The 15465-nt window shown below is 48.7% G+C and overlaps 1 protein-coding gene across 2 annotated transcripts in view; it reads left to right on the top strand.

Moving 5' to 3' along the window:
* The first annotated feature begins 7516 nt into the window (after positions 1 to 7516).
* Positions 7517 to 15465, top strand: part of GPC3 (glypican 3) — a 238088-nt gene continuing 230139 nt past the window's right edge. The window contains exon 1 of one of the 2 annotated variants that reach the window (XM_083722916.1): positions 7517 to 7887. In XM_083722916.1, coding sequence (XP_083579042.1) covers positions 7707 to 7887 — 181 coding nt within the window. In that variant the 5' untranslated portion in view covers positions 7517 to 7706. The remainder of the gene's footprint in view (positions 7888 to 15465) is intronic. The other variant, XM_083722917.1, reaches the window with a different exon arrangement.

The raw sequence follows: 15465 nt of genomic DNA, 5'->3' as shown, positions 1-15465 counted from the left end.
AAGACAGTCTGCAGGCAGGTTGAGTCTCAGCCTGCGTACTGGGTGGAGCTGATAAACAGCTGCTCTGGACACAGATTTGACCTGTGCCTCCATGGACAGCTGTGAGTCCAAAATGACTCCCAGGCTGCGCACCTGGTCCTTCAGGGGCACAGTTACCCCATTCAGGACCAGGAGTCCTCCACACCAGCCCGCCCACTGTCCCCCCAAAACAGTACTTCTGTCTTGTACTTCTTATAAATGATTTAGGAAATTTCACCACTGTGACTAAGTCAAATTTTACTTTTCCTTGCAACTTTTTCTGAATGCTGTATGGATAAAGCAAATGAACCTGACCTTTGGAGAATTGGTAAGTAAACCATTTTTAACCTACCTAATGTGTGGTCTTTTTCTATGTTTGGGGAATAGGGAAACTTTGGAAGGAAAGGTACATTGTAAGGCATACTGTAAAGGTCTAACAGCCTATAATTCCATGCTTTACCTTGCTGCACATCCTGTGATTTTAAATCTTTGCTAGAATTTTCTCACTGAAGGGTACTTCCCCAAAACCAGGATCTTAGCATCCTATTTCATTACATGAAACCAACACTTAGACAGCCAAAATGGCACAATTTGTACACAAAGCGGGAATTGGAGGAAGTCCAAGTGTGGCCAAACAAATAAATTTCCTTACTCGGGGGCACGTATGGGAGGGTGGGAGACAACAAAAACAGCTGTGACCATGGAATACTAACTGACTGTTGGAGGTGTGGATAGAAAGGAGTAGGAATGGTATTCTAGGCTGGCCTCAACTGGAACACTCCACCTGGCAATGCTGTTGCATGTCACAGTTGTACCATCCCCATCTGAAAACCTGGAGAACCACAGTGATTTGCGGTGGAGAAGAGGAGCATGGGGGCAGGGCTTAACCCTCTCTCCACCCACCACTTCTCCTTTCAGAATCAGCTCCTCCCACAAATTCCCCTTAGAAGAAAGGAACTGTTGTGCCTTCGGCATGCCGCTTGCTGCACTTAATGTGTGGCTTGACCCTCCCACTGATATGCGGGAAGCTGCTGGCAGCAGTCAGAAAGATGTCAATGGGCAAAGCTGCCTTCCTCCCTGCTATTCCTGTGCACTCTCTGAAGTCCTTGGAGCACCAGGGCAGTTCTGAAAATATAGCAGGCTTTTTAACACCAAGCAGGATTACCCACAAATCTGTGGGAAAAGCCACCTCTATCAACACAGATGCTCCCCCACCCTTTGGACTGGAATGATTCCTTTTTGCAGCACACTGATAGGCGATTACAGGTTTTGGTGCCTTGCTGGGAAATGTAGACTCTGAAATAACAAGGAAGGAATTATGGAAGCATGACTTTCATTGCACCTTAAAAAAGAAAATATATTAACCAACCCAATAAGTTCTTGGAGGATATTTTGCCAGGCAAGCTGACAGCATGAATAGTTCTTGTGGGGAAGAAACAGAAACTGAACATTACTCAGAAGCAGATTCAGAAGCTCAGAGTCTCTTTGTGATAGTCAAGGCAGCCTCCTCACAGCCATACCCTCTTCTATGATTAGATTATCATATTTAATAATACAATAATAATAATTAAGGATGCATTGGAATGATTGATACAAATCTCCATGGGTTGCCTTTCAGCTGGATCTACTATTTTCTGTGCATTTCTCCATTATCTTTCTTTTGAGTGACTTCAGTTGTGTTTACATTAAAGTTCCACACTATGTAACTTGCATACCATTCTCTTGAGAATGAATCATACAACTATGGAGTTGGAAGGGTCCCTGAGGATCATCTAGTCCAACCAACCCCCTGCAATGAAGGAATATGCAGCCGTCCCATATGGGGATTGAACCTGCAACCTTGGCATTATCAGAACCACACTCTAACCAACTGAGCTATCCAGGCTCACTGGGAGTTTCAGTGTTCCCTCTGGTGCCTCCTATGGATGCATGACCTGACTGCATGTCTCCAGGCACTGTAGTCATCTGTTTGGGATTCCCACACTGCAGAGTTGGTGTTGTCAGTCTTCATGTCACGTTTGCAGACATCTTTGCAACATAGAGTTGGTCTGTTAACAGGCCTGGTGCCTGAAGCCAGCTCCCCATAGATCACATCCTTGGGGATCCTGCCATCTTCCATCCTGGGGACATGACCAAACCAGCATAGAGATTGCTGAGACAGGAGTGTGAATGTGGGCATAGCCAGGATTTATTGGGGAGAGAGGCTTTATGTTGGGGGGGGGGGGCTGAACTGAGTTGTCTGCGACACAGTTGGCCAGTTAATTTAATTAAGTTTTTATTTATTTACTTGATTTCATGCCTGCACAACTGATGGATTGATAGTTTAAATGGTTTAGATCCATTTCAGTCCGGTTTCCGTCCTGGTTTTGGGACCAAGGCGGCTCTGGTTGCCCTAACAGATGATCTCCGTAGACAACTGGATCGAGGCAGGTCAGGACTGCTGATCCTTTTAGATTTGTCAGCAGCCTTTGACATGGTCGATCATGATCTTCTGGACCACCGCCTCGCCAACGTGGGGATACAGGTCATAGCCCGTAACTGGTTGTGCTCTTTTATCTCTGGTCGGGGACAGAGGGTGGCACTAGGGAGGGAAATGTCGTTGCGCCACCCCTTGGTGTGTGGAGTGCCGCAGGGCGCAATCTTCTCCCCGATGCTTTTTAACATCTTTATGTGCCCCCTTGCCCAGACTGTTCGGCGCTTTGGGCTGGGCTGTCACCAATATGCTGATGACACTCAGCTCTATCTGCTGATGGATGGCCACACCGACTCGGCCCCAAACCCATTGACCAGATGCTTGGAAGCTGTGGCTGGATGGTTTCGTGGGAGCCGATTGAAACTAAATCCTTCAAAGACAGAGGTCCTATGGCTAGGTCGGGATGGCATGGGGATGAGGGACCAACTCCCTTCTCTTGCGGGGGCCCAATTAGTGCCATTGCCTTCCGTTAAGAGTTTGGGTGTAATCCTTGGCGCCTCCCTTTCCATGGAGGTGCAAGTTACAGCAACAGCCAAGGCGACATTTTTCCACTTTCGCCGCATCAAGCAGTTGGTCCCTTACCTTTCCCGCCCCGACCTGGCCACAGTGATCCATGCGACGGTCACCTCCAGGCTTGACTACTGTAATTCGCTCTATGCGGGGCTGCCCTTGAAGTTGTCCCAGAAACTCCAGCGGGTGCAGAATGCTGCAGCGAGGCTCCTCACAGGGTCTCTGCCATGGGAGCATATTCACCCAGTGCTTTTCAAGCTGCACTGGCTCCCGGTAGAGTACAGGGTCCGGTTCAAGGTGCTGCTTTTGACCTTTAAAGCCCTTCACGGCCTAGGACCCTCGTACCTACGGGACCGCCTCTCCCGGTATGCCCCATGGAGAGCCTCAAGGTCCATAAATAACAACACCCTAGTGGTCCCAGGCCCTAAGGAAGTCAGATTAGCCTCAACCAGAGCCAGGGCCTTTTCAACTCTGGCTCCGGCTTGGTTGAACGCTCTGCCTCATGAGACCAGGGTCCTGCAGGATCTGATCTCTTTCCGCAGGGCCTGTAAGACAGAGTTGTTCCGCCTGGCCTTTGACTTGGAGCCAATTTGATTCCCTCTCCCTCTTTCTTTTTTCTTTTCATTTCTCCTCCTGCGATGAGGCTACATTTTAATATTTTAATGTTTCAATATTTTAATGTTGTATTTTAATGTTGTTTTTAAATTGTAATCATTCAACTTGTTTGTATTATTGCTTGTTAGCTGCCCTGAGCCCGGTCTTGGCTGGGGAGGGAGGGGTATAAATAATAATAATAATAATAATAATAATAGTTGGAAGTCACTCTTTACCTTATTTCTACCTCTCTCTTTCTGTTTTGTTATCATTCTTATTTTTTCCTTTCTCAGTATTTTACTACCACCACCACTACTACTACTAATAATAATAATAATTTATACCCTGCCCATCTGGCTGGGTTTCTCCAGCCACTCTGGGCGGCTCCCAATCAAATATTAAAAACACAATACAGCATTAAACATTAAAAACTTCCCTAAACAGGGCTGCCTTCAGATGTCTTCTCTTTGACATCTGGTGGGAGGGCATTCCATAGGGTGGGTGCCACTACTGAGAAGGCCCTCTGCCTGGTTCCCTGTAACTTGGCTTCTCAGAGCGAGGGAACCACCTGAAGGCCCTCAGCACTGGACCTCAATGTCTGGGCAGAATGATGGCGGGTGGAGACGCTCCTTCAGGTATAATGGGCTGAGGCCATTTAGGGCTTTCAGGGTCAGCACCAACACTTTGAATTGTGCTTGGAAACGTACTGGGAGCCAATGTAGGTCTTTCAGGTGTTATATGGTCCCTCCGGCTGTTCCCAGTCACCAGTCTAGCTGCCACATTCTGGATTAGTTGTAGTTTCTGAGTCACCTTCAAAGGTAGCCCCATGTAGAGTGCATTGCAATAGTCCAAATGGGAGATAACCAGAGCATGCACCACTCTGGCGAGACAGTCCGCGGGCAGATAGGGCTTCAGCCTGTGTGCCAGACAGAGCTGGTAGACAGTTGCCCTGGACATAGAATTGACTTGCGTCTCCATGGACAACTGTGTCCATAATATGTTATCTGTCTGAACTGCATGCAAATGAAGGTGATGTGCAGTCAGAAGGACCCTGTGTGAGAGATGGGGTGGGGGTGGGGAATCTCCAGGGTGAGAGGCTGAGAGAAAAGAAGGACGCTCCTAGATGTGAGGTGGGAGGACATACATTTTTCTGTACAGAACAAAAAAATTCCTTCCAGTAGCACCCTAAAGACCAACTAAGTTAGTTCTAGGTATGAGCTTTCGTGTGCATGCACACTTCTTCAGATACACTGAAACAGAAGTTTCCAGACCCTTCTATATAGTGAGAAGGTGGGGAGGGGTATTACTCAGAAGGGTGGTGGGAATGGGTGATTGGCAGATAGCTGTGATGAGCCTGTTGATGACTCTTAACGACTGCAATAGGTCTTACAGGAAAAAGCAAGGGGTGAGAAGGTGAAAAATGGCTTTGTCATGTATAATGCGATAAGAATCTAATGTCTTTGTTCAGACCAGGTCTCTCCATGGTTTTAAGTTTGGTAATAAGTTGCAATTCAGCAGCTTCTCTTTCCAGTAGCTTCTCTTTTCTGTACAGGACAAAAGTTAAGATATGTCTGTGAGAAACGATTCTCTTATCTATCTCTTCTATCTTTTATCTGTTATTTCATTCTTTTTAAAATTCTTTTTTGTGTTATTAGTTTGTCTTTTTTAATGTGAAAAATTTTAATAAAACTTTTTTTAAAAAATGGAATGTGGGCTTGGGAGAACACAAAAAGAAATTCCTTCCAGTAGCACCTTAAAGACCAACTAAGTCAGTTCTTGGTATGAGCTTTCGTGTGCATGGTATCTGAAGAAGTGTGCATGCACACGAAAGCTCATACCAAGAACTGACTTAGTTGGTCTTTAAGGTGCTACTGGAAGGAATTTTTTTTTGTTTTGACTATGGCAGACCAACACGGCTACCTATCTGTAATTGGGAGAACACATCTTTGTTTAAAACTCTGTCCTGCCATATGATACCCAAAATTTTCCTGATGCAGTACATGTGGAAGGTGTTGAGGTGTCGCTCCTGATGGTTGTAAGTTGCCCACGACTCACCACCATGAAGCAGTGTGCTCAACCCACAAGCCTTGTAGGCCTTCATCTTGGTATTGGGTGTTAGCATCACATTCTCCCAGACCCTTTTGAAGAGGTCAGCCATTTCTGTAGCAGCCTTGCCAATAGGTTTGTCCAGCTCAGCATCCGTGGAGAGGCTGCTTGTTATGGTGGAGCCATGCAGAAAAAACCAAGCATGTGGTCACCAATGCTGATACATGGAGTGCTGCCGAAGATCTGGCCCAGGATGTTGGTCTTCATCAGGCTGATAGCAAGGCCAAACTCAGTGCAGGCTTGGACGAAACAGCTGATGAGCTTTCTGATGAGTTTCTGAGTGTGCTGTCAAGGCTGTGCCATCTGCACAAAAACATATCTTGCTGTTAGGGAACTGCCATCGGAGCTAGAGGCGGAGGGAAGGCTCCAGAGGGATGCCGGAGAGGGTCCCAGTAGGGAGAGAGGCAGCCCATCTGCTGGGGAAGGAAATCAGTGTAACACCAGTGGAGAAGGGGGGCAGATGGGGGAATCGGAGAGGAGGCTCCAGGACTCACGGGTCCTCCGCTGCCCACACCCTCCCTGCGCAGAAGACTTCCGCGCAGGGAGAGTAGGAGGAGACTTGGCGTGAAAGAACTTCTTTGCTGGAAGAAGTTCAAGAAACGCCCACTGACGGATTCTGCCAGCGACTGAGACAGCCACGAAGTGAAGGGCTCAACCAGACAGAAAGGGTTCAACCAGGTAACCTGGCCAGGAGTGGCGGCAACTTACGCACGAGCAACCCCTATTACCATTACACTTGCATAAGGACCTGTCACACTTTTGTCTCGGTGTGAGATATGCCAGATTGAACAGATGCCCGTTGCTCCTTGAATATACGGTACATTATCTTGAGTTGAGCTGAAGGCATAGGGGAATAACAGGAGGAGGAATATGCAAAAGAGAATTGGGGTAAGTACCCTGTTTCACACCACTCTTTTTAGGGAAGACATCCGAGGATGAGGCTCATATTGGACAGTGCCACATATGTTCTCATGGAAGAACACAATCATAGTGTGGTGCATTTCATCTTGTTGAGCAGTGTGAAGAGTCCTTTTCTGCTAACAAAGTCAAAGGCCTATGTCAGGTCTATAAAGACAACATACAAGGGGCTCCTCTGATCTTGCCATTTCTCATGCAGCTGGTGCAGTGAGAAAATCACCTCCACTCCTGACCTTTGAGCTCTAAAGCTGCATTGTGACTCGGGTAGACCCTGTCAGCAAATGATTGTAATATGTAGAGAACTACATGGACAAAAGGATTCCCCACAGTGCTCAGCAGGGAGACCCACAGTAGTTCTTGTAGTAATGGCAGTCCCCTTTGTTCTAGACTACTGTGTCCAATTCTGGGCACCACAATTTAAGAAGTGTGTTGACAGGCTGGAACATGATCAAGGTTTTGGAAGCAAAGCCTTATGAGGAATGGTTGAAGGACCTGGGTATGGCTATCCCTGTCCAGGAATGACTGTAGTTGAAGAGCCAGGCACTCCTAGCCACAACGACACTAGTGACAACGAGATGTACAGGAATATCCCCAAGCTAGTTTCTCGAGCATAGGAAGTAGAGTCCTCTTGAACTCGCTGGATTTTCTTTCGCGCTATAGATTTGGAAGATTCCGGTGTTACTGAGGATGGCTAGGTGTAGCTTCCTTGGTCAGAAGCAGTGTACCAGCCCAGCGGGAGGGGCTGCTCCAGCCCATCAGAGCTCCAGCTGTTCCAAGTATTAGTCCCTCCTACCTCCTTTCCGCGCCCTCCCTCCCGCCCGGGCGCACCAATAAGAGACGGGAAAAGTTTGCGCGGAGCCAGTGAGGAGGGGGCGGCGTGCCGCTGGGACCAATCAGCGTGGACCTCGGCTTCTCGTGCTGGAGCGTCGGGGTCGGCTTGGCTGCTTCAGTCTGCCTGGCGCTTCTAGCTCGATCGCCCGCTGACTGACTGGCCGACTGGCTGTTGTCTCCTTTCCTCCTCTTCCTCCGGGCCTGGAATGCACGACCGAGGGCAGCGGTAGAGCGCGGCAGCCGCCCGGTGGCTAAAATGAAGGGCGGCGGGGCAGCTCCGCCAGTCGCGGCGCCCCCTCCTTGTCCACTGCGCCTCTGCGCGATCCTAGCCGCCGCTCTGCTCAGCGTCAGGGCGGAGCCCACCTGCCAGCGCGTCCGCGCGGCTTTCCAGGCGCTCCAGCCCGGCGCCAAGTGGCTTCCCGAGAGTCCCGGGGCAGGTGAGTTCCTGCTGGCGGGGGGCGGATGTGCGGGTGTACGCGGCGCAGGCGGCGGGTCCGGGGGGTGGGATGGCAACTTTGCAGCGCTGAGCAGCTCCGGAAGCTTGCGCAACTTCAGAGCCCCCTAGTTGGCTTCTGGCTCTCGGCCCCAGGTGGTGGGGGCTTCTGGGGACGTCTGGTCGGCTCTGGACATCGGAAATCCTCAAGGAAGGTTGAACTGAAGTGCCCGTCTGTGGGGACGGACCCGGGGTCTGCCTGGGTGGGAAAGGCGACTTTTCTGGCCAGTAGGTGCTGGGGCTGAGCCCGGGCATAGCTTCGAGGAAGGCACCTGGGTGCCCCCCCACCAGCCCCCCCAAAGCTACCTTTCCTTGGCCCAGCCGGGGCACCCCACGTTCCACCGCTGCTCGTCGTGTCCAGCGGGTGCCGGTTCTGCTCCCAGCGTCCCGTTCCCGGGCAGATTTCGCTGGAGTTGCGGGGGCGGGGAGTTTTAGGGAATCTTGCGCTTTTTCTTATTTGGGATTCGGAATTAAGTCCGCTCTCCTGGCTGGTTTTACTCCCAGGTAAGAAAACAGAGCGGTCTACTACTGCCGTCTGCAGTTTTGCTCTTGCCCTTTACAAACGCATTTCTGCGCACTCCGAGGGGGGAACTTGTACATGGAGCAGCCTGGATGCTTTGATGCCGAGAGGGGGAGAAATGCTGTACTGTACGGGCGTGGAGACCCCGTTTTGCATGCAGAGGCTCCAGTTCAATCGCGGGCGTCTCCGAGCGGGGAAGTGGGGGTGCGTCTCGTCTGGTCCTCGCCGTCGGGATAGCAGGGCTGCCCGAGAGGACGCCGAGGTCAGGTTTAGGACCAGACAGCTTTTTCTGGGGAGCCCAGTTGGTGTGGTGGCTGCGCACAGCGGCGCCTGGATGCGCAGCAGAAAGTTTTCCAAAGCGCAACATGATCGGGGAGATTCTCTAGCAACGGTGAGAAGGAAGAGTCTCTTTGAATCCCCGAGGGCCCGGCTGCCAGACTTGTCTCCTGGGCGGCCGCCCGCCTTTTCTCTCCCCTCTCTCTCTTTTTTGGGGTGGGGGTTCTTGCTCATTGTCCCTTCCTTGGCTCTTTGTGCTAATAAGCAAGGCAGGAGCAACGCATTAGCTTGGCTGCTTGAAAATGGGAGCCAGCCTGTCCCTTTTGAGTTGCTGTTAACGGTTGGGTAACCTTAAAAATGGTCGTATAAAAGAAACCTGAAGACGGATTTTTGTGACTATGGGACTGAGATGGTGGCGTGTGTGTCATGGGCGTAGCCAGGATTTATGTTGGGGTTGGGGGGACTCCCACCTGTCATTGTCCTCTGTCTGCCTCTGTCTGGCAGATTCAGAATGAAATGTCTCAGCAGTTGTTTTAAATACTTAATTTTGACCACAGGTACTCAGAAAAAGCTGTCAAAATATTTCTACAATTTCTACTTTTAGTTAAGTGTTTTTATTTATTTACTTCATTTAGGGAGCAGCAGCTGCCCTACCTGCCCTCTGGCTATACCCATTGTGTGTGTGTGTCAACCCTTTCTGGCAAGATTGCAGCTTCTGAAGTATTTTTTCCTCAACAGGGAAGGGGCAGGTGTGTTGAGATGCTCCAGGGTAAACTTCAGCTAGCCATGGCTACTAGCTGCATTGTCAGTGTTCCCTTCCACTGTTGGAGTCAGTGTTGTTTCTGCATGTCAGTGGCTGGGGATTGGTAGCAGGGAGGGGGCTATTTCACTCAGGGCATCTGGCTTTGAGAACAGGATGCTGGCCGAGATGGTCCTCCCCCCTCCCTCCTCGGAGGCGCTGCTTTGGCTGAAAGGCTTCTAGGTCGCTTCAGGTGTGAACTGCCCGCTCATGTCACAAGGGGGCGCTCAAGAGTCTCCTTCTCCCTCTCCACCTGCCTTGCCTTGCTTGGCCTGCAGCCTCGTTCTACACAGGGCCTGATCCTGCAGGGACTTTCCGTAGAGCAGCTGCTACGCATGTCCTGCGTGTGTTTACTTAGGAGCATGTCCTGAGAGCTCAGGACGATGTTCTGCCATGTCAAAGGTGCCCAGAATGGGAGCTGGCATGTGCTCCTGGGGCAGAGTGGGGCAGCTCCCAATATCTGGCTCCAGGGGGGCTCTGAAGTGTGGATGGGGGACCCCCAGCTGGAATCTCTCTGCAGAGCTGACTTATATGCTCTGAGTTTCCCTCTGGGGTTATACTTTTGCCTACCTTGCAGGGTTGTTGTGAAAATGTCTGGAGAAACCATGTGTGCTTGTCTTCATCAACCTTCAAACAGTATACATAAGAGTGCACTGTTATCAGCCATTCCACAGATAATAAAGCACACTAGAAACTTCACCACATTGGGCCTGGAACTTTGCCCCGGAACAGAGAGCTCTAGAAGAATCCCAACTGTTGGGAGGCTTCTGGGCAAGCCCTGTACTAGCCTGGAGGGGGGGAGACCCTGGGGAGCCTGATGTCTGCACCAAGCGGGGCTCCAGGCTGCACTCTCTGCTAGCCAAAGAACACTTCATGGGAAGCCCAACTTGCTATTCTTGGTCAGTGGAGGAGTGAAGCATGCAGGATAGGGATATGCTGAGGCACTGACCCCCTCAGGGTCATTTGAGGACATCCTGTGGGAATCTGGTTGGTCTTTGATGCAAGCAGGATGCTGGAGGTGATGCGCCTTAGCTCTGAAAGAGAAGGGAAGAAGCTATGTATCATAAAGACACCACAGTCACTCCTGCACTTCAGTCTGAAGGAAGCACAATCTCTGGTTGATTGCCTGGAACCACTGGCATCTTGCACCACACAGAGATTGGGGAGATGAGCAGCAGTGCAATCAGTTCAATACCAGCTTGGGCAGATGCTGGAGGAAAAAAAGGACACCAGAAATGAGCTCATGCCCCTTCCACACATTCAAAGTGTCTTCGCTTTCCTCAAAGAATACTGGGAACTTAGTTTGTGAATGGTGCCAGGAACTGTAGCTCCGTGTGGGTAACCTAGAGTTCCCAGGATTTTTGCGGGGAGCCATGTGCTTTAAGTCTGCAGTGGGGATGGGACCAGATTCTCTTTTTCTGTCACTTGAAATGGAACAAGCATTTGTTCAATTTGAATATCCTTAGATGCATCAAAAAGAGCTGAAAACCACACGATTGCCTTTGACTCCATAACATTTTTACATTTCAAATTCTGGCTTAAAAACGGATCTGTAATTAGTTCTAAAAAGAGCCTTAAAAAAGAAAAGGTGCAGAATGGGAATCTCGGTGACCTAGAGGGCAGAATGTCCAGGAAGGACTACCTTCCCCAGGGGGAGCCCAGGCCAGCTCTTCACATCACCCAGAACTCCAGTTCAGCACCCGTAAGAATAGGGGCTCAAGGAGTCAGAAGCTCAAAATGAATATGCCCTTAATCATGTGGAGCTCAGCATTAATATCTTCCATTTATCTGAATACCACTTTCCCACAAAATTGTGATCACAGCATATCAAGGGAATAACAATAACAGTTCAAAAATCAGTCTGTACAACATTTCAGGAAAGAATGCAAATAAGCTAACCTAATTTTAATGGCTTACAAGTAAACAGGAGAGAGAACCATGCCAAACCAGGAATAAAATGGTAATGTGCAGAACTGGAAGTGGGGATGGCGAGTCAGGGTTCCAAAAGGCAATCCTCAGTTGACTTCCATGAGCTGGATGGTGGCTACACTTGGCATTTGTGGCATCTCAGCTTTCACCTGGGTTTCCTCTCTGTCACTTCCCCAACGCTCACCTGGGGAGGTTAATGCTGCCATTCCTCCTTCAAGCCCCACATCTACCCACAGTTTCCTTTTTAAGAACCTAAGAACAGTCTGCTGCATCAGGCCAAATGCCCACCTAGTCTAGGTTGATGATCACCACTGCTGCTTGTGGGAGGGAGTGCCGCAGGTTAACTATACGCTTTGTTACACAAAGTCTGTTGTGCACAAACTCTACTCCTTGTGACACTCCTGTAATCTGTGTGGCCAGTATCTGTGTGGATTACTCCCCTCTTAAAGGTAAAGGGGCCCCTGACCGTTAGGTCCAGTCGTGGCCGACTCTGGGGTTGTGGCGCTCATCTCACTTTACTGGCCGAGGAAGCCAGCGTACAGCTTCTGGGTCATGTGGCCAGCATGACTAAGCCGCTTCTGGCAAACCAGAGTAGCACACGGAAACGCCATTTACCTTCCCGCCGGAGCGGTACCTATTTATCTACTTGCACATGATGTGCTTTCAAACTGCTAGGTTGGCAGGAACTCCCCTCTTAAGGTGGCATAAATGGTTCTCCTCTTCCCCAATCCATCCTCACAACAATCTTGTGAGGTAGGTTAGTCTAAGCCCCTTCATGGATCACTGCCTTGCCGTGGTGAAGGGGCTTGAAGAACTCAGAGAAGCTATGAACTATGCCGAGCAGGGCACCCAAGATGAACAGGTCATAGTGGAGAGTTTTGACCAAACGTGATCCACCTGGAGGAGGAACCGGCAAGTCACTCCAGTATCCCTGCCAAGAAAACTCCATGGACAAAGACAACAGGCATATAAAAGTTATGACGCTGGAAGATGAGCCCCTCAGGTCGGAAGGCGTCCAACATGCTACTGGGGAAGAGCGGAGGACAAGTAGATCCAGAGCTGATGAAGCAGCTGGGCTAAAGCCGAAAGGACGTTCAGTTGCGGATATGCCTGGAAGCGAAAGGAAAGTCCAATGCTGTAAAGAAAAATATTGCATAGGAACCTGGAATGTAAGAACCATGAACCTGGGTAAGTTGGATGTGGTCAAAAATGAGATGGCAAGAATAAATATTGACATCCTGGGCATCAGTGAGCTAAAATGGACGGGAATGGGCGAATTCAGTTCGGATGACCATCATATCTACTACTGTGGGCAAGAAACCCGCAAAAGAAATGGAGTGGCCCTCATAGTCAACAAAAGAGTGGTGAAAGCTGTACTGGGATGCAATCTCAAAAATGATAGAATGATCTCGATACGAATCCAAGGCAGACCTTTTAACATCACAGTAATCCAAGTTTATGCACCAACTACTGGTGCAGAAGAAACTGAAATTGACCAATTCTATGAAGACTTACAAGACCTTATAGAAGTGACACCAAAGAAGGATGTTCTTCTCACTATAGGAGATTGGAATGCTAAAGTAGGGAACCAAGAGATAAAAGGAACAACTGGCAAGTTTGGCCTTGGAGAGCAAAATGAAGCAGGGCAAAGGCTAATAGAGTTCTGTCAAGAGAACAAGCTGGTCATCACAAACACACTTTTCCAACAACACAAGAGACGACTCTACACGTGGACATCACCAGATGGGCAGCATCGAAATCAGATTGATTATATTCTCTGCAGCCAAAGATGGAGAAGCTCGATACAGTCAGCAAAAACAAGACCTGGAGCTGACTGTGGCTCAGATCATCAGCTTCTTATAGCAAAATTCAAGCTTAAACTGAAGAAAGTAGGAAAAACCACTGGGCCGGTAAGATACAATCTGAATCAAATCCCTTATGAATACACAGTGGAAGTGAGGAACAGGTTTAAGGATTTAGATTTGCTGGACAGAGTGCCTGAAGAACTATGGATGGAGGCTCGCAACATTATACAGGAGGCAGCAACGAAAACCATCCCAATGAAAAGGAAATGCAAGAAAGCAAAGTGGCTGTCCAACGAGGCCTTACAAATAGCGGGGGAGAGAAGGCAAGCAAAATGCGAGGGAGATGGAGAAAGATACAGGAAATTGAATGCAGATTTCCAAAAAATAGCAAGGAGAGATAAGAGGGCCTTCTTAAATGAGCAATGCAAAGAAATAGAGGAAAACAACAGAATGGGAAGAACCAGAGATCTGTTCAAGAAAATTGGAGATATGAAAGGAACATTTCGTACAAAGATTACCATAATAAAAGACAAAAGTGGAAAGGATCTAACAGAAGCAGAAGACATCAAGAAGAGGTGGCAAGAATACACAGAGGAATTATACCAGAAAGATATGGATGTCTCGTACACCCCAGGTTGCTGACCTTGAGCCAGACATCCTGGAGAGTGAAGTCAAATGGGCCTTAGAAAGCACTGCTAATAACAAGGCCAGTGGAAGTGATGGTATTCCAGCTGAACTATTTAAAATTTTAAAAGATGATGCTGTTAAGGTGCTACACTCAATATGCCAGCAAGTTTGGAAAACTCAGCAGTGGCCAGAGGATTGGAGAAGATCAGTCTACATCCCAATCCCAAAGAAGGGCAGTGCCAAAGAATGCTCCAACTACCGCACAATTTCATTCATTTCACACGCTAGCAAGGTTATGCTTAAAATTCTACAAGGAAGGCTCAAGCAGTATGTGGACCGAGAACTCCCAGAAGTGCAAGCTGGATTTAGAAGAGGCAGAGGAACCAGAGACCAAATTGCAAACATGCGCTGGATTATGGAGAAAGCTAGAGAGTTCCAGAAAGACATCTACTTCTGCTTCATTGACTATGCAAAAGCCTTTGACTGTGTCGACCACAGCAAACTATGGCAAGCTCTTAAAGAAATGGGAGTGCCTGATCACCTCATCTGTCTCCTGAGAAATCTCTATGTGGGACAAGAAGCTACAGTTAGAACTGGATATGGAACAACTGATTGGTTCAAAATTGGGAAAGGAGTACAAGAAGGCTGTATATTGTCTCCCTGCTTATTTAACTTATATGCAGAATTCATCATGCGAAAGGCTGGGCTGGATGAATCCGAAGTCGGAATTAAGATTGCCGGAAGAAATATCAACAACCTCAGATATGCAGATGACACAACCTTGATGGCAGAAAGTGAGGAGGAATTAAAGAACCTTTTATTGAGGGTGAAAGAGGAGAGCACAAAATATGGTCTGAAGCTCAACATCAAAAAAACGAAGATCATGGCCACTGGTCCCATCACCTCCTGGCAAATAGAAGGAGAAGAAATGGAGGCAGTGAGAGATTTTACTTTCTTGGGCTCCATGATTACTGCAGATGGTGACAGCAGCCACGAAATTAAGAGATGCCTGCTTCTTGGGAGGAAAGCAATGACAAACCTAGACAGCATCGTAAAAAGTAGAGACATCACCTTGCCAACAAAGGTCCGTATAGTAAAAGCTATGGTTTTCCCAGTAGTGATGTATGGAAGTGAGAGCTGGAGCATAAAGAAGGCTGATCGCCAAAGAATTGATGCTTTTGAATTATGGTGCTGGAGGAGACTCTTGAGAGTCCCATGGACTGCAAGAAGAACAAACCGATACATTCTTAAGGAAATCAGCCCTGAGTGCTCACTGGAAGGACAGATCGTGAAGCTGAGGCTCCAATACTTTGGCCACCTCATGAGAAGAGAAGACTCCCTGGAAAAGACCCTGATGTTGGGAAAGATGGAGGGCACAAGGAGAAGGGGGCGACAGAGGATGAGATGGTTGGATAGTGTCTTCGAAGCTACAAACATGGGTCTGACCAAACTGCGGGAGGCAGTGGAAGACAGAAGTGCCTGGCGTGCTCTGGTCCATGGGGTCACGAAGAGTCGGACACGACTAAACGACTAAACAACAACAACAACAACAACAACAACAGGTTA

This window comes from Podarcis gaigeae (assembly GCF_964106915.1).
Source record: "Podarcis gaigeae genome assembly, chromosome: Z".
Taxonomy (NCBI): domain Eukaryota; kingdom Metazoa; phylum Chordata; class Lepidosauria; order Squamata; family Lacertidae; genus Podarcis; species Podarcis gaigeae.
This window is presented reverse-complemented; position numbering and strand designations above follow the sequence as displayed.